The 25,780-nt window shown below is 51.0% G+C and overlaps 1 protein-coding gene and 1 non-coding gene across 2 annotated transcripts; one reads left to right on the top strand and one right to left on the bottom strand.

Annotated features, from left to right (window-relative positions):
• TRNAG-UCC lies at nucleotides 1-73 on the top strand. The gene has a single exon. It is a non-coding gene; the product is annotated as a tRNA-Gly (tRNA).
• Nucleotides 74-9,742: 9,669 nt separating this feature from the next.
• On the bottom strand, nucleotides 9,743-25,730 carry KLHL36 (kelch like family member 36). The gene is made up of 5 exons (XM_040253986.1): nucleotides 25,407-25,730; nucleotides 23,305-23,383; nucleotides 17,587-18,660; nucleotides 15,921-16,078; nucleotides 9,743-15,037 (listed from the first exon to the last, which is right to left on the bottom strand). Exons 2-5 carry the CDS (start codon nucleotides 23,365-23,367, stop codon nucleotides 14,482-14,484), a joined length of 1,851 nt encoding a protein of 616 aa, XP_040109920.1. The 5' UTR covers nucleotides 23,368-23,383; nucleotides 25,407-25,730; the 3' UTR covers nucleotides 9,743-14,481.
• Nucleotides 25,731-25,780: the final 50 nt, after the last annotated feature.

The following is a 25,780-nucleotide window of genomic DNA, read 5'->3' on the forward strand; positions in this document are numbered from 1 at the left end:
TGCCTGGTAGTCCAGTGGCTAAGACTCTGCACTTCCAATGCAGGGGGCCTGGGTTCAATCCCTGGTCAGGGAACTTAGATCCCACATGCCTCAACTAAAAGTTTGCATGCCAAGTCTAAAGATTAAGAATGTCACAAATATATATTCTTAATACCTTTGTTTAGCCCATAGGAAACATCCTGATCAGGCCTACCTGTGAATGATTGCAGGAAGAAATTAACACACCCCTCTGGAGGCAGCCCAGAACCAGGAAGTGTCTGACTTTATTCCCTCCCCTTTTAGTGTAAAAGAAGTCTGAATTCTAACTCAGGCAAAATGGTTCTTTGGTGCACAGTGGGCCCACCTTCTTCTTGGTTTGCCATCTTTCCAAGTAAAGTTGCTATTCTTTGCCCCCAAAACTCATCTCTTCATTACTGACCTGTTGTGTGGTAAGCAGTAGGAGCTTAGACTCAGTAACACCAAGATAGATCAGAGCCCAGTGAGAAAGACAGCCTTGAAATGCAGCCACACACGGCACACCAAGGTTCTAATGGGTGGGCAGCTTGCGGCCATATGAGAATCCTCGCTTTAGAAGAAGCCAAACAGGAACTATAACCAACATCCTATAATAGCGTGTGTGCTCACTCGCTCAGTCATGTCTGACTCTTTGCAGCCCCCTGGACTGTAATCTGCCAGGCTCCTCTGTCCACGAGATTATTCCAGGCAAGGATACTGGAGGGGGTTGCCATTTCCTCCTCCAGGGGGTCTTCCCGACCCAGAGACTGAACTCTCGTCTCCTGCCTCTCCTGCATTGCAGGTGGATTCTTTACCACTGAGTCACCCGGGAAGCCCATCCTACAATAAACCATAATACAAAGGAGTATAAAAAAGAATGTGTACATACGTATAACTGAATGCATTGTTGTACACCTGAAACTAACACAATATTGTAAGTCAACTACACGTCAATTAAAAAAAAAGCAGATTTCAGCAGAGATAAAAGATGGAGAGACAGAGACAAAGACAGGGGTAAGAGACAGCTGACAACGTTTCTTGAGCCCCTGGATACAGCAGCTTGAAACTCCAGAAAACTCAGGTTTCCACATGAACTGAGTCCCCCAGAGACACTTTGTGAGCTCCTGGATACAGCCACACCTGAAGCTAGAGAAAGCTCATAGCCTTCCCAATTAAGCCATCCTGAACAGGATGCTACAGAGGAGCTAGTTAACAGGGGAAATAATGGAAAGACATTGATGTGATGGAACCTGTTAGCGGATGTCAAAGGTAAGAGAGGCAATGTTATCCTAACGCCATATGGATTTCTGATTTGTTTTAAGGGGTAGAGGAAACAGTCTAAGATGAGGTGTTAACTATAATTAGAACTGAAATGGAGTAGGACCCAGTGGCGCCCTCCATGGTACACATCCTTTCTGTATCATTTCTTATTTGTAAGAAATAGGCTTCATTCAGCCCTCTTGACCTTCCCTGAGTTCCAAAGGGCAGATTTAGATAGTTGCCTATCAGGGAAGGGAAAGAAAGTGCATTGCCGGGTTCCTCTGTTCATGGAATTCTCCAGGCAAGAATGCTGGAATGGGTAGCCATTCCCTTCTCCAGGAGATCTTCCTGACGCAGGGATTGAACCTGGGTCTCCTGCATTGTAGGCAGATTCTTTACCATCTGAGCCACCAGGGAAGCCCAGGGGATGCAGAAACAAGCAAGGAGCAGCCAAGAAGCAGTAGTGTAGACTTGGGGTAGGGTCCTGGTTCCCCCTCAAACAATATCTCTGGGTTCTTCTGCAGAAACTAAGGCCCCCACCAAGGTGGATAACTTCAGGCTGGACACAAGATTCCTGGAGCATCACCCTGTTACCTCACTACCAACCAATCAGAAGAAAGTCACGACTCCTGCAGCCCTCACCCAAATTTTGCCTATGAGAATTCTCCTAACAACCATCAGTGAGTCTGGGTTTCTCTGAACATGAGCCACCTATTCTCTTTGCTTGGCCCTACAATTCATCTTTCTCTGCTTCAAACTCTGACATTCTGCTTTGACCTCACTGTGTGGGGCGCGCAAACTTGCCTTCGGTAATAGAACACCTCTGGTTGCTCCGTCTGGTGAGAGAGAGAAACACAAACCAAGGGATTCACGTGCTCGTTCAGAGGCACAGTGCCTCATCTTTTACCTTATTTCCATCAACAGGGTTTTGTGAAGAACACACCCGTACTGACTAGGCCACATGCCGGCTCATATCGCTCTGCTTCTGAGTTGAATGCTCCAAAGCTTAAATTTCAGTTCTGCCCCCGCCCTCAAAAAGAGATTTAGTTTTCCTGCTTCTGTTTCTTCATCTCGAATCATGATTTATGAGATGCATCTCCATCAAGGCCGTGAAGACACATCAAAGCCCAAGGGCTCTGCATGATGCCTGGTCCATGATAAACACTTTATAAGGGGTGGAAATTACCATGATCATTCTGGGTTCTCCAAACAGACAAACATTTTTTGACTAGCTGGCTTGTGACGCGGATTGTTTCTTTCCAATTTAAAATGCTTTCTTTTCACAGAAGTTTAAAAAATAATAAAAGGGTAATTACCATTGTGTAGGTAATTTCTATGCTGTGCTTGCTCTATGATTAAATAAAAGTGTTTTGCATATAAGTTAGTGTTGCCGCTATTAGCAGTATTGATACATTAGTTATACAATAATTTTTTAATTTATCAGCATATGAAGGTTCTGGGGGGGGCAGCCTCCCAGGAAAGAAGAGGGGCACCTGACCACATTGCCCCCAATGCAGGTGGTCCAGGGACTGGGACTCTGAACTTCCACTGCAGGGGTAAGGGTTCAATCCCTGATCGGGGAACTAAGACTTCCCACATGCTATGCCATGCAGACAAAAAAGAAAAGAAAAAAATGCTGCTTTTCCAAAACCACTGCCATTTAACTGGTGGTAGCAAAGCAAGTTGGATAAAGAGTAAAGAAAGCTTTCTATGCAGAACCCTGGCCACCTGCAGACTTGAATATATTTTATACTAAGATTTTTTAATAAGGGGAAAGGATAGACAGTACACACAGGACCCTAGGCTGAACTCTTTCAGAATTTGGCCCATGTAATCAGTTTCCTGAGTCTGTTTTCTTGGGGCTGTTTATGTTAGCCTTCTCTAGAGAATGGAACAAATAGAAAGTGTGTGTAGATATAGATATAGATATAGATATAGATATAGAGAGACATTTATCTTAAGAAATTGGCTCATGCAATTACAGAGGCTGGCAAGCCCCAAATCCGCAGGATTGGCTGGCAGGCTGGATACCCTGAGATTAGCCAGTGTTGCAGTTCAGGTTTGAAGGCTGTCTGCTGGCAAAATTCCCTCTTGCTCTGGGGAGGTTGGTCTCTGTGCTAGTTGGGCCTTCACCTCATTCAAGGCCCACCCACAGGATGAAGAGCCTCTTGCTATACCCAAAGTTCACCGATTTAAGTGTTCACGTCATCCAAATAACACTTTCACAGAAACACTCAGAGTAATGTTTGACTAAATATCTGGGCACTGTTACCCAGCCAAGTTGACATATATAATTAACCATCACACATGCATTAACCAGACCAAGATTCTAGATACACAAAACTGAGAGCCAGACCTTAAAACATAGTAACCGCATCATGCTACTGTCCTCTGTGAGGAATCCTATGGAGGATTCTTTGACATCTCTGTGACATCTTTCCAAATGGATGATGGGAATATCACCAAATCTTTGTTCATGAGACACAGAAATCTTTTAGCTTCCTGTTTCCTAAAAGGTGTTATGATGACATAAAATCTCTACAGTTACTTTTGTTTACTTTAAAAATTTTTATTTATTGTGGCTGTTCTGGGTCTTTTTACTGCATGGGCTCTTCTCTAGTTGCGGTGAGTAGGGGCTGTTCTCCTCTGGGGTGCATGCGCTTCTCATTTGTGATGACTTCTCTTGTTGCAGAGCACAGGCTCTAGGGTGTGTGGGGTTCAAAACTTGCGGCTCCTGGGCTCTAGAGCACACCTCAGTAGTTATGGTACTTGGGCTTTGTTGCTCCAAGGCATCTGGGATCTTCCCAGATTAGGGATTGAACCCATGTCTTCTACATTGGCAGGTGGATTCTTTACCCCTGAGTCACCAGGGAAGCCCTCTATAGTTATTAGCAAGGAGGGGGGCCCAGGCACAAACAAGCTTGAGAAACTGTGGGTTGACCAAAGCTGTGTTAGTTACTCAGTTCAGTTCAGTTCAGTTCAGTCGCTCAGTTGTGTCCGACTCTTTGCGACCCCATGAATCGCAGCACGCCAGGCCTCCCTGTCCATCACCAACTCCCGGAGTTCACTCAGACTCGAGTCCATCGAGTCTGTGATGCCATCCAGCCATCTCATCCTCTGTCGTCACCTTCTCCTCCTGCCCCCAATCCCTCCCAGCATCAGAGTCTTTTCCAATGAGTCAACTCTTCGCATGAGGTGGCCAAAGTACTGGAGCTTCAGCTTTAGCATCATTCCTTCCAAAGAAATCCTAGGGCTGATCTCCTTCAGAATGGACTGGTTGGATCTCCTTGCAGTCCAAGGGATTCCCAAAGTCTTCTCCAACACCACAGTTCAAAAGCATCAATTCTTTGGCACTCAGCCTTCTTCACAGTCCAACTCTCACATCCATACATGACTACTGGAAAAACCATAGCCTTGACTAGATGGACCTTAGTCGGCAAAGTAATGTCTCTGCTTTTGAATATACTGTCTAGGTTGGTCATAACTTTTCTTCCAAGGAGCAAGCGTCTTTTAATTTCATGGCTGCAATAACCATCTGCAGTGATTTTGGAGCCCCCCCAAAATAAAGTCTGACACTGTTTCTACTGTTTTCCCATCTATTTCCCATGAAGTGATGAGACCAGATGCCATGATCTTCGTTTTCTGAATGTTGAGCTTTAAGCCAACGTTTTCACTCTCCTCTTTCACTTTCTTCAAGAGGCTTTTTAGTTCCTCTTCACTTTCTGCCATAAGGGTGGTGTCATCTGCATATCTATGTCCAACCGTTTGCAACCCCATGGACCATAGCCTTCCAGGCTCCTCTATCCATAGGATTCTCCAGGCAAGGATACTGGAATGGGTTACCATGTTTCTCTCCAGGGGATCTTCCTGACTCAGGGATGGAACCTGGGTCTCCTGTATTGCAGGCAGACTCTTTACCATCTGAGCCACCAGGGAAGGGTCCTAACCAAAGTTAGGTAGGTGTCTTTAATGGGACTTTCAGAGGCTATAATATACAAATGTAGCCTGCTCTGAGTCTCCAAGAGGAAGATCTCACTTCAGAGTTTCCTGAACATTTCCTGACCAGAGCTCCTCTGGGGCAGCCGCACAGGAGACAAGGGTGAGGCAGGTCACGCTCTCAGGGACAGCTCATCCACAGTGTAAGGAACTGAGACGTAAGAGATAAAATCTCTTGTCCAGGTGGCATGTTTCAGAGTGAAAGCAAAAAACCACATTCCTGAAGCACAGCCCTGCGCTCCGTCCATGTGGCCAAGGTGAGATCCAGTCCCTGTTCTAAAAGCAGGAGCCACCAAGCACAGCCTTGTCTGAGGCTAATTAGTTAGGAAGAGCACACTGGAATCCTGGTCTCTTGAATTTCAGTCTGGAACAAAAAAAAAAAAAAAAAGAAAGCCCGCAGCATTGAGGCACTTAGAACTGCAGACAAGAGTGATATTTTTAGTGCCTTTAGGTGACCCCTGGGAAGATGAATCACTGCTATGGCACGCCTGGTCAAAAGATTCCACTTAAGCCAAGCATGAAGTCCCAGCGCCAGCAGATGCTGGAGACGATTCAAAGGGTCGGGCCACACCCTAGGACTTCCTGCCTCCCATCAACAGGAAGTGCACAGATGAGGTTCACTTTCCCTGGGATGCAGCAGGTGTGTGGCCTTGCAGAGGTCTGCTCAGAGACCTCACCAGACTTCTCAAGCCCAAGTCTTTGGCTACCCCCGGGCTGAGCTGGACTCGTAACCAGAGGGACGCCCCGTAGTTCAGGTTTGGTCAGTGCAAACCGGGCACAGCTGTTGGAGATCTGGCAGACTCGTAGCTCAGGAAAGCCTGCGGGGGCAGAAAGGAGACAAAACCGTCTAGAGAGCAGTGATCCTCAGTCGAGCTTGCCTTAGACTCTCTAACTAAGTCTTAGCTGCTCAGTCGCGCTTGACTCTTTGCGACCCCATGGACTACGGCCCACCAGGATCCTCTGTCCATGAGATTTTCCAGGCAAGGATACTGGATTGGGTTGCCATTTCCTTCTCCCAGGGGGATCTTCCCAACCCAGGGATCGAACCCGGGTCTCCTGCACTACAGGCAGATTCTTCTTTACTGACTGAGCTACAAGGAAGCCCCTTAGACTTCCTAGGAGGGTTCATGAAAACACACATTGCTGGGCTCCCACCCCAGGAGTGGCTGAGTCAGTGGATCTGGGGTGGGGCCTGAGAATCTGCGTTCCCAAGTTTCCTGGGATGCAGATGCTGCTGATCCAAGAACCACTATTTGAGGACTGCTGCTCTAGAGCGCCCTCTGAAGGATACCCCGAGGTCTGCACACAGAATTGCTCCCTTGGCAGGCCTGAAATCAAGGCTACTTTTTTTTTTTTAATGCTACCCTTTAAAAAAAAAAATTCTTTTTAAAAGAATGCTTACCCTTTAAAGGGGCTTCTCTGGTGGCTCAGAGGTTAAAGCATCTGCCTGGAATGCGGGAGACCCGGGTTCGATCCCTGGGTCGGGAAGATTCCCTGGAGAAGGAAATAGCAATCCACTCCAGAGCCTGGTAGGCTACAGTCCATGAGGTCGCAAAGAGTCGGATGTGACTGAACAACTTCACTTACCCTTTAAAAAATATTATTTATTTATTTCTCGCTGCACTGGGTCTTCGCTGCTACACAGGCTTTCTCTAGTTCCATGGAGCTCCTCATTGTAGAACTCAGGCTCTAGGGCTTGCAGGCTCAGTAGTTGTGGCGCACAGGCTTAGTGGCCCTGTAGCATGTGGAATCCTCCCAGATCAGAGACAGAACCTGTGTCTCCTGCACTGGGAGCTTGGAGACTTAACCACTAGACTACCAGGGAAGTCCTATTCTTACTTTTTTAGAACCCCAATTTTAGAACCCAAGGAGGGGGGTTTCTAGTCTGAATCTCAACCTGTAGTTATCTGGGAGACCAATACATAAAACTCAGAGAATGGGGTGAATTACTATTTTCATTTTTTAGTTAAAATATTTATTTATTTATTTGGCCATGCTGGGTCTTTGTTGCAGCATGTCAACTCTTAGTTGCAGCATGCAAACTTCTTAGTTGCAGCTTGTGGGATGTAGCTCCCTGACCAGGGATCGAACCTGCATTAGGAGCTCAGAGTCTTAGCCACTGGATTGCCAGGAAAGTCTCTGGGGTAAAGTATTGCTTTGATATTTTAAACAAATGTGTTGAGATATAATTCATACATTATGCAATTCAATGACTTTTCATACAGTCACAGACATGTGTAACCACAAACACTGTCAATTTTAGGGCATCTTCATCACCACAGAAGAAACCCATATCCTTTAACTCCTGCACCCCTGTCTTCTCTCATCACACCCATCCCCTAGGCCTAAGCAAACACTAACCCACTTTCTGTCTCTGAGTTTGCCTGTTTGACCACTGCCTGTAAACGGATCACACGATATGGTGTCCTTTGTGCCTGGCTTCTCCAACTCAGCATAGTATTTTCAAGGTTTCGTCCATGCTGTCACCAGTGTCGTGCTTCATTCCTGTTCGTGGTTGAGTAATATTCCATTCTCTGGTATTTGCATCCCAGCAGTGCCTTCCGGGGGCATAACATCCCATGCAGGGAATGTACATTGTGGCCATTTTCAAGCAGCTGAAAGAGCTGGGTGTGAGCTGGCCAACTTAGGTTAAAACCGAGCTCCAGGAGTAGCAGATGCCTCTGGGGTCCAACATGGACCCTTTGCCCTCCTCTGATTCTGCTTCAGGGCTGGCCGCACGCTGACAGGATGCCCCTGCATCACACATGGGGCTTCCTTCTGCCCCAGGGAAGGAGGGTGGGAGCTCTCTGTGACCAGGGCAGCCCTGGATGGACATCACCAGCGCCTCTGGGAGCGCCCACCCTCCTTCCTTGGGCAGATGTGTAAGGACACATGGGCTGCTGTGGGACTTTCCAATTCACTGATGCCCCTTGAAAAAGGTGCCATCTGTCATCCCTCAACCTCCAACCTAGGGCATCTTTGCTTTTACCCCCATGTTGGATCTTAATTCCCCGACCAGGGATCAAACCCATGACCCCTGCACTGGGAGTTGAGAGTCTTAACCATGGGACTACCAGGGAAGTCCATGGGGGTCGCTTGTGATGCCCTCAAGGAGCAGGATATGGCAGCCATGTGGCTATTGCTAGTCACACCTGGGACACTTGCTCTGGGAGACTTTGTCTTTCAGATAAGAAACTTGGTAAAGAAAGACCTGGAGACAGAGAAGGCAGATTCTTGGTGGCTCAGATATTAAAGAATCTGCCTGCAATGCTGGAGATACGGGTTCGATCCCTGGGTTGGGAAGATCCCATGAAGAAGGAAATGGCAACCCATTCCAGGATTCTTGCCTGGTGAATTTCATGGACAGAGGAGCCTGGCGGGCTACAGTCCACAGGGTTGCAAAGAGTCTGCCAAGACTGAGTGACTAACCCTACTGCTTTGGGGGAGAGAGAGAGACCAGTGGGATGGGGGGAGCAGAGCAGAGGGAAAAAAATGAGTGGGGAGGGGCCCCAGCTGTCTCAGGCCCTGACATGTAGTGAGTCTCGGGGAGATCCTATCTGGCTGTGACTGAGACCCAGGAGAGTGCTATTTCCATCAGCCCAGTCAACCCTCAGATTCGTCACCAAAAATAACTGCTATGGCTTGAAGCCACAGCTTGGGGTGACTCACTACTCAGCCATAGTTAAAGCACCCTGTGTGAGCAGCTTTTCCTCCTTCCTGGTCTCGCTGGGCTTCCTGGGCCATGAGACCAGCTGCCCAGGCCAGCCACCTGCCTCCAAGTCCTTGTCTAAGGTTCTCTCTCCGTTCAAGAGGACCCAAACGGATGTGGACCTTCTAGGGAGGTGAGGTAGTTCAATGTGGGTAACGTATTTAGCCCGAGCTTTGGGTGCTTCATCTGGAAAATGGGAGGCGTCTCATTTCTAACCTAAGATTCCTCTGAAGTTAAAAGAATCCAGGAGAATTTACCATCTGTTAGTTGGTATCCCATCTGGGGCAGCTCAGTGGCTCAGAGGCAAATCTGAGGCAGGTTCTTCCCACCATTCTCCCAAAGCTGAATTACCAAAGGCTCAAGGAAGCAAACCCCTGCAGGGCATCAGAGTTATCTATCTGCCTCTTCTTGGGCCCTAAAGGTGGTAAAGCAACTCTGTTCTTACAGAAATGCTACTGTATCTTTCTGATAAAAATAACCCCATTGCTTGTTTTTCTTTTCTAATCAGATTATCCCAACTGACACAAATTTAAGCAAATAGTTTCATTTCAGGTCACAGGACTTAGGGCTGTCATCAAGAAACTGAATGAAACTTCTGGTACAATACAGTAATTAGGAGCATAGTGAGAGCTGACTGGGAATGCCCTTGCCTCCCATGACACCGAAAGGCAGTCTGGTTAATTTCCAAATTATATTTGGGTTCAACATGCAAAGGGGCTCTTTTTCATTTGGGCAGAGAAAATAGGACTGAAGATTACAACAATAACCACACAAGACTAGGGCTTTAATTATAAAATAAGCCATACCCTAGCAGGCAAATCATTTTTAATGTGTTTCAAGAATTGAATACTTTATGGAGTTAAAAACAGAAGGGGAAAAAAATTCAACGTGCAGGAAATTAAGAAGAGATAAGAAACAGAAAAGCTTTGGGTTTCACAGAGTTACAATACAAAAGTAACAAATGAAAAAAATAGCACACACATGATAACCAGGTTCAGTAACATTAGCAGCCAGAACATACCCAATGAATTATCAATACTTAATCATCAAAGATCTAATTCTGCAAGGGAGCTGGTGGTAATGATGGATTTCAGTTGATCCAAAGGACTTTTTCCTTCCATCACAAGCAAACCTGTAAAGACAGCTCCAGTAACTTGGAAAAGCAGAGTTCCTTTTCTCAAAGAAAACTGACACAGGAAGGTTTTTGTCCTCTGGCCCCCCTCCCCCAAATTTGTACATTCATTGATTCTTCTAAGGCAATCAAAATACAATTTCTTGAGACCACCAAACTGAACACCCTGCAAAGCCACAAATTCTACCCATGTAAAAAGGGAAAAAAAAAAAAAAAGATGAGCGATTTCCAAAACTCTGCAAAGTACAGGATGGTTTAGGTTACAGCTTTTGTTGGATTTCATGTTAATGTGTCTTTATAAAAGAACGGGTGGACGAACAAGAGTGACTCGAGACCCAGCCAGGCCCTGTGTTGAAAAATGACCCATACTGGAAAGGTGACAGATAGATCGCCCCTCAGGGATCTATCTTTCCAACTCTGCCACTCTGCTGCAGTAGGAGCTTTGGAAGAAATGTTCAACGTCTCAGGGCGCTGGCGCATCCTCATCACGGACCACTGCCCTTTTGCTCAGCTGGGGGCCCAAGAAGACAGTCACACTCCTGGGCCATGTGTGACATCATACAACTCAAAAGCACGGATCAGATCGCAGCCATGGCAGAGCGTCATGGCCATGGGAGGTGGCTATGACAAGACTCTGGCGCTGATCTCGGGAGGGACTGTGGTGGGCAGATGGAAAACGAAAACCCCAGCAGGCAACTACAAAATGGTTATTAGCAAATGGTATAAAAAAGTATCAAAACATTTCCAAAAACTTTAAAAACTGCCAGGCTTGGCGGACACAGGGGATGGGCTCTCCAAGCACCAGGAGAGTGGCCCGACATTCCAGAGGCTTATCCTGGAGGCCAGGGACGCGGCCCCTTCCCCTCTGAAGATGCTCAGAATCCATGGAGACAGCAAGAATGTCCATGCCACACGGCTGGAACTGTCCCTCCAGGTTTGGGAACAGGGGTCTCGGATTCTAACCAGAAGACCTGAGAGCCAGAAGCTCAGTGAGATGCTGGCCGAGGCGCATGCCATGGGGGAAGGGCAAGAGGAGGAGGAGGCTGCTAGGCCTACAAGGGGTGGGGGTGGAGTCCTTCACTTCCTACAAGGCTGCCTGTCACCCAGAGGACCCTGCTGGCTTACAGGCCAGGCCCTTAACTCACTGAACTCAAGAGTGGGACCCTAGCCCTGCGAGGGACGCCACTTCCCTTGGGCATCTGGGTCGCCAGCCAACACTGAACAAACACCCTTTAGGGTTGACTTCCGCAGTCCCCACTAAGTCACCATGTGGCCAACTTATGATTTAAGGGGCAAAGGGAAGGGCATTCACAATAGAAATATACACATGAGGTTTTCTGCTCAGATTAAGACCTAGAAAGACGTAGACCTACCACCTGGCAGTCTAGATTTCTAAAAGCGGCAGGATGTTAGAAATACAGATTGAGCCATACACACAAGCAAGGTGCTAAGATAATCTCTGTATATTTTAAACAGCAGACAGACCACTGTAACTAACAAGGATTCTTCACCTTTACTACTCTGCTTTCTTTCTGTCATTACACTAACATCTTAAGCAAACAGGGTTCCAACTTGGGTGAGGATCAGATTCAAAACCTACCACTCATATAAAGTTAAAACTCTAGTTCTTTAAAAGAAAAAAAAAACCAGAACCTGAATAAAAGCCCGTCATTCTGAAAGATCAAAATAAGACAATCAAGGTGTTGTCAAAGTTCAAGGCGAATAGCTGGGAGCGCTGACAACACGATGGGGAAAAGTTGCCGTTTCTGTCTCAACGTGGTGGCCGGGAGACCCCAAGCCTTTGTCACTGCAGCTGGAAATCATTATTGTGGTTCTGCAGTTCGGAGGGCCGTCTGCTAAGTGTGCCCCAAAGCCCTGCCCACCTGGGTTACAGACAGTTTTCCTCTGGTCTTAGTTGGATTGCACAGCACACTGATTTCCACCTTAAAAGCGCAGACAGAAGAAACCTGCCACAGTCCCACCACTGCGCTCTCCCGCACCCAGGCAGGCACTGCCCCCGGGTCACAAAGCTCCTCTCCGTGGACCCTGAAGAGCTCGCAAAAACCTTTCTTAGAACAGTGGAGCCCCCACTAACTATTTGAAGTGGGTCTACAAGAAGAAATTTTCCTCATCGACTCTACCTTTAAAAGAACACTCACACCTCAATCATATCAGATTCTAAGGTGCACAGATCACAAACATCCTTCATAGCAGAGCGGCAAGAGAGACATCAAGGCACGAGAAAATCTCAATAGAAGCCAGCAGCACAACCTTGTTGTCAAAAGCACAACAGGTAGCTTAGGCTAAAAATTCACAGCTGTCCTCCTCCTGAGATCAAAGCCTTCCTGCTCCTCACAGCAAGCATGGTCTTTCTATGTGCTCAGCCAAATCTGCCCTGGATTCTGGCTGAATGACGGCCTCTTTGCTCATGACCTGGGCTGAGCTGGGGAGAAGAGACCACAGGTTCTGTGCCTCTCAGGGAACAATGAAACCTGCCTTGGAACAGGAGGAAGGCAAGCTCTCCCACAGTTGGCAGGAGTGCCATAACATGGATTCCGGAGTGGGCTGGATTAAGTTTGAGATGAAAGAAGGATTGCAGCTTCAATGCAGTTTGGAGGTGCAGGGTTGATGGAGAGTTGACACAGGACTTCTCAGAGCCTTTAATACACTGAAATGTTTGTTGTATTAAGGAGCTCCAAGAAGGTGGACAGCTTTTTGGTTTGATTATTTGTATGCCTTGCAAAACCTCTCAAGGGTTTGTAAGCCTTTAGCAACTTCCATAGGCTAAACATGCAGACAGGTCACCCCTCTCTTGAGAGGCGGCAGTCGTTTGAGCACCAAGTTTTCAACTCTCAGCCGGCTCTCAGCTCTCCTGGTCACTATGGAAACACATCAACCAAAACCACAGTGAACCTTCAAGAGAAGGGGAAGGAAGTGCCATAAAGAGACAGGAAAAAAAGGAAAAGGAGAAAGAAGTTCACTGAGCTTCTTATTCTAATGCCAACGTTAACGATAAATCACAAGGCCTTCTCATCTCTGCAGTAGGATCTCTGCCACGGCATGGATCACTAATGCCTCCACTGGCTGGTGATTAAAACCTGCTCCATGCCCATTGTCCTGGTGTGACAGGTGGCTTGGGCAGAAGTCTCGAACGCTCCATAAAGGGCACATGCTGCTGCTGTCAGTTCTGGCAACTGCGGGACCAGCGGGGCTGGTGGCGCATCTCAGGAGGAGGTGCGGAACCCACCATCACAGCTCATGCAGACTGGGAGACCTCAACCCCTGTGAGGAGGCCTGGCCAGGGTCTCACCCGTCCTTGAGGAGGTGGGCAGCAGCTCGAGACTTGCTGAAGAGTGTGCCCCCAGCACAGGGCTACCTGGCGACGGCAGGGCGGGGTAGGATCTGGTGCCGGAGTTGGGGAGATGCTCCGACAGCCTTCTCTGGTCGGGGTCCCTGGGCCCTCCCTCGTGTGGGAGCCTCCTGGGGCATCTCAGAGCAGGGGTCATAGAACACAACGGCACGTTCCACCTGCTCCCTTCTTTCCTGAGTGATAAATGGAGATTGGCAGAGCTCAGTACATCAGTAATCTAAGAAACAGTGGCTTCCAGAAGAGAGAGTAAAAAGACCAAAGGACAAATTACAGAATAACGCTTATCAAGAGCCTCGTGCCCGCTTTCCTTTCTCCCTTGACTACCTGTTCCCTTTGGGAATTTGAGACGATGACCAACCAGGAGAAACGGCCACCAGAGGAAGAAAGCCCAGTGGGGAGACCTCCCTGGTGAAAAGTCCCATGCCTCACCTGACTGCCTGGGTTGCTGGTGACCCTCGGTCACTCTCCAGGAAGTCTCTGTGCCCTGCCTGTAAAAAACCACCTTGCCAGTGATTCCCAAGCGTGGCTGACGGCCAGTCATTCCGAGGACAGTAGTTTTCAGCTTTCTCTCTCGGCCCCATTCAGAATCGCTAATTCTGAGGTGGGGCCCAGGAACCTGGTGTTTGAAAAGCTCAGCCAGGTTTGGGGACGTGTGGACTACGGGGCCTGCACTGTCGCACCGGAGCCCTTCATTCCACTACAGAAACTTCTGCGTCACTCTTGCCCTGGCTGCTCTCAGCGGGATGGTCAGGGGGTTGGGGGGTACCCAGGGGCACCCACAGGGGTTGGTGACTTGGGAAGCAGCCCCGCACAGATGCAAGGACCACTCTTGCCTGGGCCCCAGGTTAATTATTCAAGCAAGATGGTATGTCAAGTCATATAGAATATTTAATTGGTTACTGTGATACCATAGAAATACCAAGAATCATAAAAGTAAAAAAAAAAAAGAAATGCTGCTAGGTCGTACATAATGGTGTCAGGGTTCTCCCGGTGGCTGCTGGTCTGTCGGCATGCCGGGGGTCACTGGCCACGGTCCTGGGGCCTCTTGCCCTTGCCCTTCTTCTTCTTGTCCTCCAGCCGCGGCTTCAGGGCGCACACGCAGGCCGACACACCGGCGATGGCCTTGGGTAGCTCGGTGCCCTCGCTCCACTTGTCCTTGTCACGGTCATAGACCTGCACGGTCTTGGAGAAAGCCGTGTTCTCCCAGCTGTAGCCCCCCAGGATGTAGATGCGGCCTTCCCACACGGCCACACCCGACTCGCTGTTGGCGTGCAGCAGGGGCGCCACACGCGTCCACTGGTTACACTGCGGGCTGTAGGCCTCCACGCCCAGCACATCGAAGCGCTCCATGGACTCCAGGCTGTCGTCACTGCCGCCGATGGAGTAAATGCTGTCCCCCAGGCTGCACATGCTGTGCCAGCCGCGCGCCGTGCTCATGGGCCGCCGCTCCTCCCACACGTCCGTCCGGTGGTCGTAGCACAGCAGGTTCTTGCGGTAGGGGCCGATCTGGTAGTCGTGGCCTCCCGAGATGTACACAAAGTCCTTGTAGATGGTGCCCGCGTGGCCGTAGGTGAACCTGCGGATGGGCGGACGGACAGAGGGACAGAGGAAGCTCAGGGCTTGCCTAGGACAAGGTCAAGATTTCCACTCGGCTTCCTCATCCACGGTCATCTGCTTCTGGGTGATAAGCTACATGGGTTACAATCCACCCTGCCAGTTATTTTGGGGATCAAGGGACTCAACTCATCACATGATGCACGAGGCCCAGGCTGGCACGTGGTCATCAGTAGCTACTATCATGACTGTCTACTCATCTTACAGGTGTCCAGGTAGGGCTTCCCTGGTGGCTCAGTGGAGGCGCTGGGATCCACACCCAGACGCTCACCCCATGCCCTCCTCTAACTTCCAAGGACGAAGTCCCCTAGACACTCAGACGTGTTCCACAGCAAGCCTGCTTCAGAGGGTGCACTTGCAGGTTCGATCGCAGGGGGCTGGTCAGATAAACAACAGGCCCTTCTCCTAAGCCTGTGATGCTAAACGCAGTGAAGGAACATCTGGACAGGATGGGACAGTCATCACGCCCCCTTCACAGACGAAGCAGCAGAGACAGCACGGGGTGGGGACACCTGTTCAAGTCAGATGGAGGACAGACAACCCCCACCCTCTGAAGTCCTCCTGCCCGAAGCTGAGAGGTTTTCAGTGACTTTCTCACCCCCTGAGCCCAGAGCCCAGAGCCCACTCCCTGGAGCTCAGGCAGTGAGGAGACTTGGCAATGGAGCCCTCGGGCAGCCCAGACCAGGCGCCCGACACGCCAGCACCATGCCCTCTCTCCTTGTGCTGTTATTCACAAGCCAGGAGACTGCCTGGAATCGGAGGCCAAGATGCCCAGACAGGCAGGTGGGCTCAATGGCCACCCCAGAGCCTCAGCGTCTGTAGCTCTGCCCCCAAACCCCAATCACCTTGGCAGGCCGGCTACGTAGGACCAGGAGTCGGTCTTTGGGCTGTAGGTCTCTACTGAGGAGAGTGCTCCGTTCTCATTTCGGCCGCCGACGGCCACCAGCATGTCCTCGATGGAGGCCAGGTAGAAATCCACACGGCGCTGGTTCATGGAGGCCACCTGTGGAGGCGACACACCTGTACTTCCCCATTCCCAAACCTGGGTCAACATCAACACCCAGCACTGTGTCCCCAGCATGCTCCATGAAGACACAGCTCAGGTGAGGCAGAGGCCGCCTGAGTCTGGGGAAGGGAGCCAAACTGGAAGAAGAAAGGGGGGCTCTTTGGGTGGGACCCTCAAGAGCTCATGAATCCCCATGAGGGGCATGGAGAATTCACTTCCCCAAACCTGTCTGGCCACATGTAGACTAGAATTCTGCAGGACATATGGGTCCCAGCCGCTGATGGATTAGTTTCCTAAAATGTAAATTCACCTTTCCCCTTGCCCCCCACAATCAGGTATTTTAAAAATTAGTACTGATTGCCATCTGTGTTGGCGGGCAGAAAGTGGCACTCAGCAGGAAATTAACAACAGGAGACCCAAGCTTCTTTTTTCTTTTTTAAAGACAAGCAGGACATTCGAATGAACACGGTCCCACAGTAGCCTATATGATTAGGCTGCCACAGCTATGATGGTCTGGAGGCCAGCCTTCAAGGCTGGGAACCTCCTTCTTGTGGCAAGACTTACAAAGTGGTTGGTTTTAGATTTTTGAGAATAAAATAGAAAAGTCATCTGAGTCCCTTCTGAACCTTGAGCTCAGGAAACCGCCAAGTTAGGTCAGGAGACTGAGATGTGAGTATAAAGACTGGGACAGACTCTCGTGGGTGGCGCTGTGGTTCTGGGGAGGAAAGGAGCACAACCCTGAACCCCCAACAATGTGAGCTACAACCACAACCCTGGGAGGTCAATGTCCCCCGACCCGTTTCCAGAGAGAGAAGCTGAGATTTGGAGCAGGCGTGGAACAGGCCTGAAACTCTCAGCTACAACTTGCCAAGCTGGGCTGTGAACCTGGGTCTGATACCAAGACCCAAGCCCTTCCCAGCATTTGCCACCACACCTTCCAAGGGGCCATGGCTCCTACGAGGCATGAGCCTTTGCAGCCTCCCTGAAGCACTTCCAAACCTGTCCCAAAGAGGAGCTTGGCAGAGACTCCAAGACGTGGGGAGGCTGTCAGAAGTATGGGTCAAGTCTCCAGACCAGTGCCATCCAGGATGGTAGCCACTAGCCTCATGCGGCCATTCACACTCACATTTAAAAGCGTGAAGATGAAATAAAACTGAAAACTCAGTTCCTCAGTCCCATGGGCCACACTTCAAGCCCTCAACTGCCACACGTGGCTGGTGGCTACCGCTGGACGGCACAGGCAAAGAATGCTCTGCGGGCGCAGAGCGCTACGGGGCAGCAGTGCTCCAGGCGTGGCCCATCCCTGCAGAAGGTGGCCAGCCAGCCCTCACTGCCCCTAACCAGGCAGGGCGACGTGATGGGGCTCGTCACTTTATTATCACACCTAGTTCAGAAGCAGGACGGCGGTCCAGGCCTGAGAGAAGGGGGTGAGGGGGCAGTCAAGACTAAGATTAAGCAGATCGAAAGTCCTCAAGAGTAAAGAAATAATCTGGCTTTAATCTCACCTTGATCCACTGTTTACAGCGGGGGTCATACCTATAAAGGAGATTGGAGGCCGCATCCCCTCCGTTGTCCCGTGAGAAGCTGCCGCCAGCGATGAAGATGAACCCCCCCAGCACTGCGACGCAGTGGTGGCTCCGCCGGGCCGGCAGGGGCGTCTCCTTGACCCACTGCTCACTCTGGGCGTCCAGGTAGCAGGTGTCGTCGCTGAGCTCCAGACACCGCTCGGAGACCTCGCCACCCACGAAGAGCAGGCACTCCTGGGTGGTGCGGAGGGCCGTGCGCTTGGTTTGCATGACGGGCTGGGCCGCCAGGCTGTTGTGGTAGCGCACGGCCTCCTCGATGAAGCCCTCGCAGTTGGTCTCGCGCGGCAGCAGCGAGCACACGGCGGGCTTGACACGATGCAGCAGGTCGTTCTTGGGGATGAGCGGGAAGTGGATGTTCTCCAGCACCTGATAGGCGTGGGCCTCGCGCTCGGGCTGCTGCGTCAGCCACTGCAGGGCGGCCTGCAGCAGGTCGTGCTCACACTGCCGCTGCACCTCGCTGCTGCCCAGGTAGGCGCACAGCTTCTGCATGGAGATGTTCTGCAGGAAGGCGGGCGTGAAGGACAGCGTGCCGAAGCGGCTGAGGATGAAGCCGTCGATGAAGGCGTCCAGCCGCTTGAGGCTGTAGATGGAGGCCAGCTCCTGCAGGTACAGGTAGTTGTCCTCGCTCACCTCCTGCTCCAGGTACTCGCAGCAGAAGTCCACTGCAGTCCAGATCTGCAGCAGGTGGGCCGTCTCCAGCACGTAGTCGATGTTGCCACCATCCAGCACCAGCTCCCCACCGTACAGGAAGTCCACCACGGCCTTGAGCCCGATGTAGGAGGCGCCGATCAGCTCCACCTCCTTCTGGAAGGCCTCACGCATGCCCAGGGTGAACATGGAGTTGAAGTAGTCGCTGCACACGGCCAGCAGGTTGCGGTGGGCCGGCAGGCGCTGCTCGTCGGCCACCAGGACCACATCGCAGAAGAGGCCGCGCAGGCGCTGCTCGTTCAGCCGTTGCAGCACCGTGCCTGAGTGCTCGGCCCAGCGGTACACCTGCAGTGGTGAGAGCGCCTGTCAGGAGGGGAGGGGGCCTCGGACCCACCTAGCACCACCCAACCAGCATTTAACATACAGCAGAATGAGAGAGAACGGGAAATAAAGAGCCAGAGTACCTCACAGAAAGTAAGGGTGCTTCACTGTGTGTGTGTGTCTGTGTGTCTGTGTGTGTGTGTGTGGCGCTATGTATTTGTATTGGACTTCCCTGGTGGCTGAGATGGTAATGAATCTGCCTGCAATGCAGGAGACTAGGGTTTGATCCCTGGGTCAGGAAGATCCCCTGGAGGAGGGCATGGCAACCCACTTCAGTATTCTTGCCTGGAGAATCCCATGGGCAGAGGAGCCTGGTGGGCTACAGTCCATGGGGTCGCAAAGAGTCAGACATGACTGAGCAACTTTAAGTTCCATTTCTTTACAAATAAAATTTACTCAATCTTTCTTTTTTCCTTTCATTTCCCGCCCCCCTCCTCCTCTATAAACAGAATTCCCCAAAGTGTTCTTCGTTCCCTCCTTTCCCATCTCTGTTTTCTTCTCAGCAAGTGTGTGTCACGGCAGAGGTTTGCAAATGCTGTCCTGTGGGGAGGGTGAAGTTATGTGGGGCGGAGCCTCTCCAGTGGGACAGGAGTTGGTGGAGCCCCAGCTCTGCAGCCTCTGAGGCTCGAGCAGCCTGAGCCTCTGTTCCTGGTCTCACAAGTGGGGCTGAGTGTGTTTATCACCCAGGTTTGTGGGGGTCATGAGACAGAACCTGGCACAGAGCTGGCCCCATGGGAGCGGCAGCTGCTGAGCCTGCTGGGCCCCTCAGTCCCCACGGAGGTGCAGTGCTGACACCTCAGCTACAAAGACCATCCAGCAAGGTCATGGGGCCCAGAGACTAACGTGCCTGGGCAATCTTACTTTCAGAAACACCGCTTCAGCAGTCAAGGCCAGGGTTAAAAGAAATTTATGTAAATTGCAGGAACACTGTGCTACACATCGCCCTGTACATGTGACTGCATGCTCTTCTTCGAGCATCATAGGAACCCTCCAAGGGACCGTCAACTATATTTCCAGATGAGGAAAAGTCAGGCTCAGAGAGACTACGACATCTGTCCAAAATTCCACAGTGACTGAGAGGCAGGGCTGGGATTTGAACCTATATCTGATTCCAGAGCCCAAACCTTTAATCACCATGCTACACAGGAATTAACAAATCAATTGATAGGAATAATTAATAGGAGTTAATTCAATACATTCAGGTTGGTGGACATTGACTGACTGTTGTGTGCCTGCCCTAGGCGTTTAAAGATACAAAGAAAACTCAGACTTTACATAACAGTTTCTAAATCCTGGATGGAGTAATCAGGATATTTCACACTGCTCTATTTACTCCCTATAAAAACAACAACATGATTCAACATATGAGAAAACAGACCATTCAGAAACATCAGCAGGGTGATTGGGAAAAAGGGCTGGGCATTAAGTCTGGTGTGTGGGAGGCGGGGGTGGTGAGGCTGGGCAGGTGCAAGCAGCTGGCTGACTTGCACACAGGTCCTTAGAGGTTACTTCTCAACGTGTGTTCTAAGGCAGGGGCTTGGTTTTTTCTTCCCTTCCAAATCTGCTCTCTACCACCTCCAATGCACCAGTAATGGGCCACTTTATTTACCTGTGGTCCTTCCCATCCAGCCAGTTCCAACATCCATGGCTCCATCCACACGAGTCTCAGGCAACATCCTCACATTCTGAAGACACCATGCAGCCGATCCCTACAGCTCCCTTCTCTTCCAAGTCCACAGAGCCAGGCTCTCCTGCCTGACATTACAGGGTGGCTTCTTGGAGGTCCACACATGGATATTTCTGCCTATTCTGGTTATCCAGAGAGCGCTGGGCTAGCCTGGTTTTGGCTTATAATTGAGCAGGAAAGGTCTGAGCTCCAGCATAAACTGTCTTGGGTGCAGACTGAAGTAAGGAAATAAAAAGGCACCACAGGAGCGGGCTATCAAGTGACAGTGAAGGCTAGTGTGCTCGAGAAGCAATTGAGGGGCCTCAGGTGGACTCTGAGCCCACTCTGGTCTCCTGGTTGCTTCCAAGCTGGCGGGGGCACTGGCACTATCACAGTTAAATAGGGGTACAAGGGCCCCTAGCTGCGGCGTGGAAGGAAATAGCCCTGGGGAGGGGCAAGGATAGGGAGAACCCCGGAGGCGAGCTGCCATGGGGCCATCTGCGGCAGGCAGCCAGGGCAGACGGCTTCACTGCTTCTACAGCTGGGCCTCCAGGCTAGGTGGGCTCATTTAGTCCTTCAACTGGGTCTCCACCACAGCCTGTTTCCAGATGTTTAGTGTAGCAGCAGAGACAAGAACTAAAAACAGACAACTGTGACTTCCCAACTTTAAAGGGTCATCGGTAACAAAGTTGCAGCACTTCACATAACTTAGAAACTCTGGCCTTCGACTTTGTCCCAGGACGTGAACCCTGTTCATTCCTTCATTTTAGCACCTTAATCAAAGGCGAGGCAAGGTGAAGAAACACAGGCACTCAGGGTCTAATGCTGGGCAAAAAGGAGCAGGTATGGGGTTGTTGCTGTTTAGTTGTGAGGTCGTGTCTGACTCTGCAACCCCATAGACTGTAGCCCACCAGGCTCCTCTGTCCATGGGATTTTCCAGGCAAGAATACTAGAATAGGTTGCCATTTCCTCCTCCAGGGATCTTCCCAACCCAGGGATCATACCTGTGTCTCCTGAATTGGAAGGTGGACTCTCTATCACTGAGCCACCAGGGAACCTGAGGTATAGGGTACTTTATACTAAAAAAGAATTCAAGGACTCCCCTGGGGGTCCAGTGGTTAGGACTCCTTGCTTCCACTGCATGGGGTGTGGGTTCAATCTCTGGGCGGGGGACTAAGGTCCCACAAGCCACGTGGCACAGACAAAATAAACAAACATTAAAGAATAAAGAATTCAGCATCAAATTGGAGCAACACATTTCAGAGTAGATAAATGAGCAGTGGGAGCCACAGAATGGAAGACTCCACTGATCTGAGACAGGCAAGGTGAACCACCACAAGCAGTAATTGGGGTGACCCTTCGAAGCAGGGTAACGAGAGCAAGGAGCAGGCACACACATCCACCCCTGACTCCACTCATACAAGTTCAAGGGCAGGTGAAACTGCTGAAAGCTGGGAGAGTGGCTCTCCCAACTGCAGGGACCTGGAGGGGTCTGGTAATGTTCTTTTTAACTTATCCAGGTTCTGGCCACACGGGTGTGATGAATGTCTAGAAACTCAAGGGCACGTTATGATTTGGGCACTTGGTAAGTATGAAATGTTAGGAACATAAATACAACGAACCAAGGGATAGAGAAGCCTATTCCTGAAAGCTTCAATTCAAAGAGAAACAGGCTCAGAATCTGGCTTGAAGGGACAAAGGTTTCTGGCGCTGTCGAACTTAGAAAGCTATGCTGTCTCGGCAGCCAAGCTCCGAAACAAAGCCCCTTTGAGGCAGCAGTGAGACCTTTCTGGGTTTTCACAGCAGATAAAGCCGGGCTTGGCAAGAACCTTCACAGTCAGCTCAAATGGAAACAGAAGAGTTCTCAGGGGGATCAGCCTCCCCTGAAAATTACACCCCATGTTTCTTTTTCACACATCTGTTGAACCTCACTCCTCTTTTTGTCCTCATCTATAAGTTGCTCGCAGCTCCCTTTATCTAAAATGGTATTTCTTCATCTTTCTTCATTTGTCTTTTAAAATATTTTTTCCCTACTAGCTTGCTGTGTCATTTACACACACAATATACAGTCTATATATCTGGGCACATATTGTATGTACTTTAAAAGAGTAAATGCTTTCCACACCCTCAAAAACACATTGCAGTTCCTTGTGAGCAATGTCAGCTCCATGGAGAATGCCTGATATAGTCCAACCATGACATTTGATCGTCAAAAAAGGAGACTTTTAAAGAAAAGGACACTATTGATATTAATAAAGAGACAGGTATAAATGGGGGCTGTCCCACAAACTGGTCCCGTGAACCTTATCTACAGCAGCTGTGGGGACAAGGGCCACTCCAGATCACCCGAGGAGTCTGTTAAAGGTTACAAATTACCAGGTCCTGCTCCCAGACTTGAATTTAGCAGGTCTGGGGTGGGGCTGGGTACATGTACTTCCAATGAGACACCTGCCCCCTCTCCCTTCCCAAGACGAGGCTGACCCAGTCACTGTGACACAGGTAGGCAGCAGTGCCCTGGGGGCCCACCCTCACTCACTCCTAGGGTTCCACAAAGTCACGACCAGGAAAGGCTCTGGCCCTTCACATCAGGCATGCCAAGTGCTGCCCCCACTATAAGGCTGGGGGCTGGCTTCTTGACAGACATCTTTGGGGCCTCAGGTGGAAACAGGAATCCCATGGCATCCACCCTGTCCTGTACACCTCTCAGGGTCGAGGTGCAGGATAAAGGAGTCCAGGTGTGTTTCTAACATCCACCACTCCCTTCAACCCCCGCTCTCTCTGATTTTATGATTTTTCCACTCCTTGCCTGTGCCGCCACTAGTCACCATTAAGGAGATTAACACCAATGCCAAGAATAGAAAATCAGCCTGTACAATGAAAATGAGCTTGTTAGAAAACCCTCATGCTTCTTGGGCAATCGGCACAGTGACCCGTTCACAGACCTTTGAGGACTCGCTGATCTTGTACGGCCGAGACACTCGCGTCTGCCGGCTTCCCTCCATCATAAACGAGATCGCAGCCCTACGACAAGAACAGGGTTTCTGAGCATGTAGAAATAACTCGAGGTCATTCACAAATCGCAGGTTCTGCTGGCAGGTGTCAGTGACAGCAAGAGTGAAGGGAGGGAAGAGAGAGAGAACACTGTACTTTCAAGCACTCTGTCTTGCTGAGTGCTGAAAACATTCGGGTGTTAAAATCAGACAGAACACGTAGGAAGTGTTCCCTTCTCACCTAAAGTCCGACCACGTCTTGTCGCTAAGCTCGCTTATAAACACCTACCTTTGGATGTTTGATCAGACGGACGTCTTTCCAATAAATCAAGACCACAATATCAACAGTTGTCATTTTAGAACCCAGACTATGACCCTGGGACCAAGTTAAGGGACTGACACCTGCTATCACATTAAACTTCCACCCGGCTTGACCAAGCTGATGTCATTTAACCCATTTCACAGATGAAGATGTTGAGCTCAAGGTCACAAAGCTAGTGAACGGCTGGGAATCAAACCTGAATCTGTTCAGCTTCAAAACTGGACAGACACGGCCCCTTGACTGGGGCCTAGGCTTTGAGAGTCTCATCCTTGTAAAATTTCGTGACATTCAGGATATGGTTCAGTGATGACTGCCAAGTATAAAATATGTTCTGGACACAGGCACTGTCTTGTCTTCTTTCTCACTGATTTAAGCCCCACAACATCACCAGGAGGCCAGCACTATTATTACCCTCAGTTTACAGAGGAGGAAGCTGTCACAGGGAGGGGAAGGAACTTGCTCAGCTTCACACTCAGGAAGCAGCAGCAGAGTCAGGATTCCAAAGTAAGGAGGCTTGCAGGCTCTCAACCCCTAGGCTACTCCACCTGGCCATTAAACAAACACCCACAGGCAGGAAAGAGAGAATGGGGGGAGGGGATGGGGGTGTGCCCTGCCTGGAACATCCAAGATAAACTTGAACAAGCAATTTAACCTTTCTACACACTTCGTGGTGGACTCTATGGCAAGGGCTGGTGTACCCACACCATGACAGGCTTCTTCCAGTTTTTGAAATGTCAAGCAACTCACTAAGAGCACAGAGCCGGGCTCCGGGGGACCTCGGAGGATGGGAGCACATGGAGGAAGGATTAAACCAGCAACATGGGCACAAGTCATATACTGGGACAGAGGGTTTACAGAGGGATCTATCCCCTGCTATCCGAGTTGAGAAGAGTCAGCTTTTGCTATTAAATAACAGTGCGACAAAGAGTCCAGCGCTGTTAAGATAATCAGGGAAGACAAGAGGGGGGCTCCAGTGATGCGGGGGAGCAGCGCGGGGGGGGTGGGGGGAGGGGGGAGGGGCGATCCCGGTGCAGTCCACCCTGCCAGTTTCCTGGGGGGAAGGAAGGGATCACTAGATTTCTCTCAGCAAATCAGCAACTTTGTGACAAAGACCAGCTGTAGCCCTCCCCCAATCCTTTCTGACTGCCCCTACGGTGCTGGGGGCTCAGAGACGGGAGGGAAGGGCACCAGCATCCATCCTACTCTTCATGCCTGACTTCCTTGTCTCACCCTCACCCTCCGAGACAAATGTCAGCGCCGCTCCTGAGGCCCAGGCTCAGGTGGCCGTGGGGCCTGCCCAAGGTCACCTGCAGCAGACGGTCTCCACCACCCGAGGCAGCCAGCCAGGTCTCAGGTCTGCCTTCAGTGCTAAAAGCTTTGTTTTCTAGGCCAACCTTTCTAGAGAGAGCTTTCCCCGCGCGGAGGCTCCCTTTTGTCTGCGGGCAAGCGGTTCGGGGGCCCAGCTGGTCCAGGAGTGTGGATGTCAGGTGCCTCCTGTGCTTTCTGCAAGCAGGTGAGGGGTCAAGGCCATCCGCAGGGACGGTGGCGATACCCAGTGAGGCGCTGAGAGGTCTTTTTACTAAACACGGAACAGACGCCACGTCCGGACGGCCGGCAGGTCCCCAGGGAGCCCGGGTGTCAGCCCCGAAACCTGCCGGACCGCGGCGCTCGGGGGGTGGGGGAAACCGCGTCGGGGAGGTGGAGGTGGACCCGGACGGCCGCCCGCACTCACCGGTCCCGGCTCTCGGCGGACGCCGCCGTGGCTTCCTCGGACCCGGCACCGCTAGGCGGAACCGCCGGCACAACAGCCGCCCGGGCGGGCTCGCGCCGGCCTCCAGGCTGGGGAGGGCGCGGAGCGGGTGGGCGCCCGGGGAGGGCGCCGGCGGCGGGACGCGGGGACGCTCGCCCACCTGGGCCGCGCGCCGCCGCGCAGGCCGTACCTGTCCCACCTGCGGGGGCTGCGGTCCCCTCCCCAGCCCCGCGGTCCTCACCGGCGCTCCGCCGAGCACAAAGGGCTCCCGCGGGCGGAACCGCGGCGCCGGCGACCCTCACGAAGCAGGCCCGGGGACCGCAGCCCCCGCAGGTGGGACAGGTACGGCCTGCGCG

This window comes from Oryx dammah, unplaced genomic scaffold, assembly GCF_014754425.2.
Source record: "Oryx dammah isolate SB20612 unplaced genomic scaffold, SCBI_Odam_1.1 HiC_scaffold_13, whole genome shotgun sequence".
Taxonomy (NCBI): domain Eukaryota; kingdom Metazoa; phylum Chordata; class Mammalia; order Artiodactyla; family Bovidae; genus Oryx; species Oryx dammah.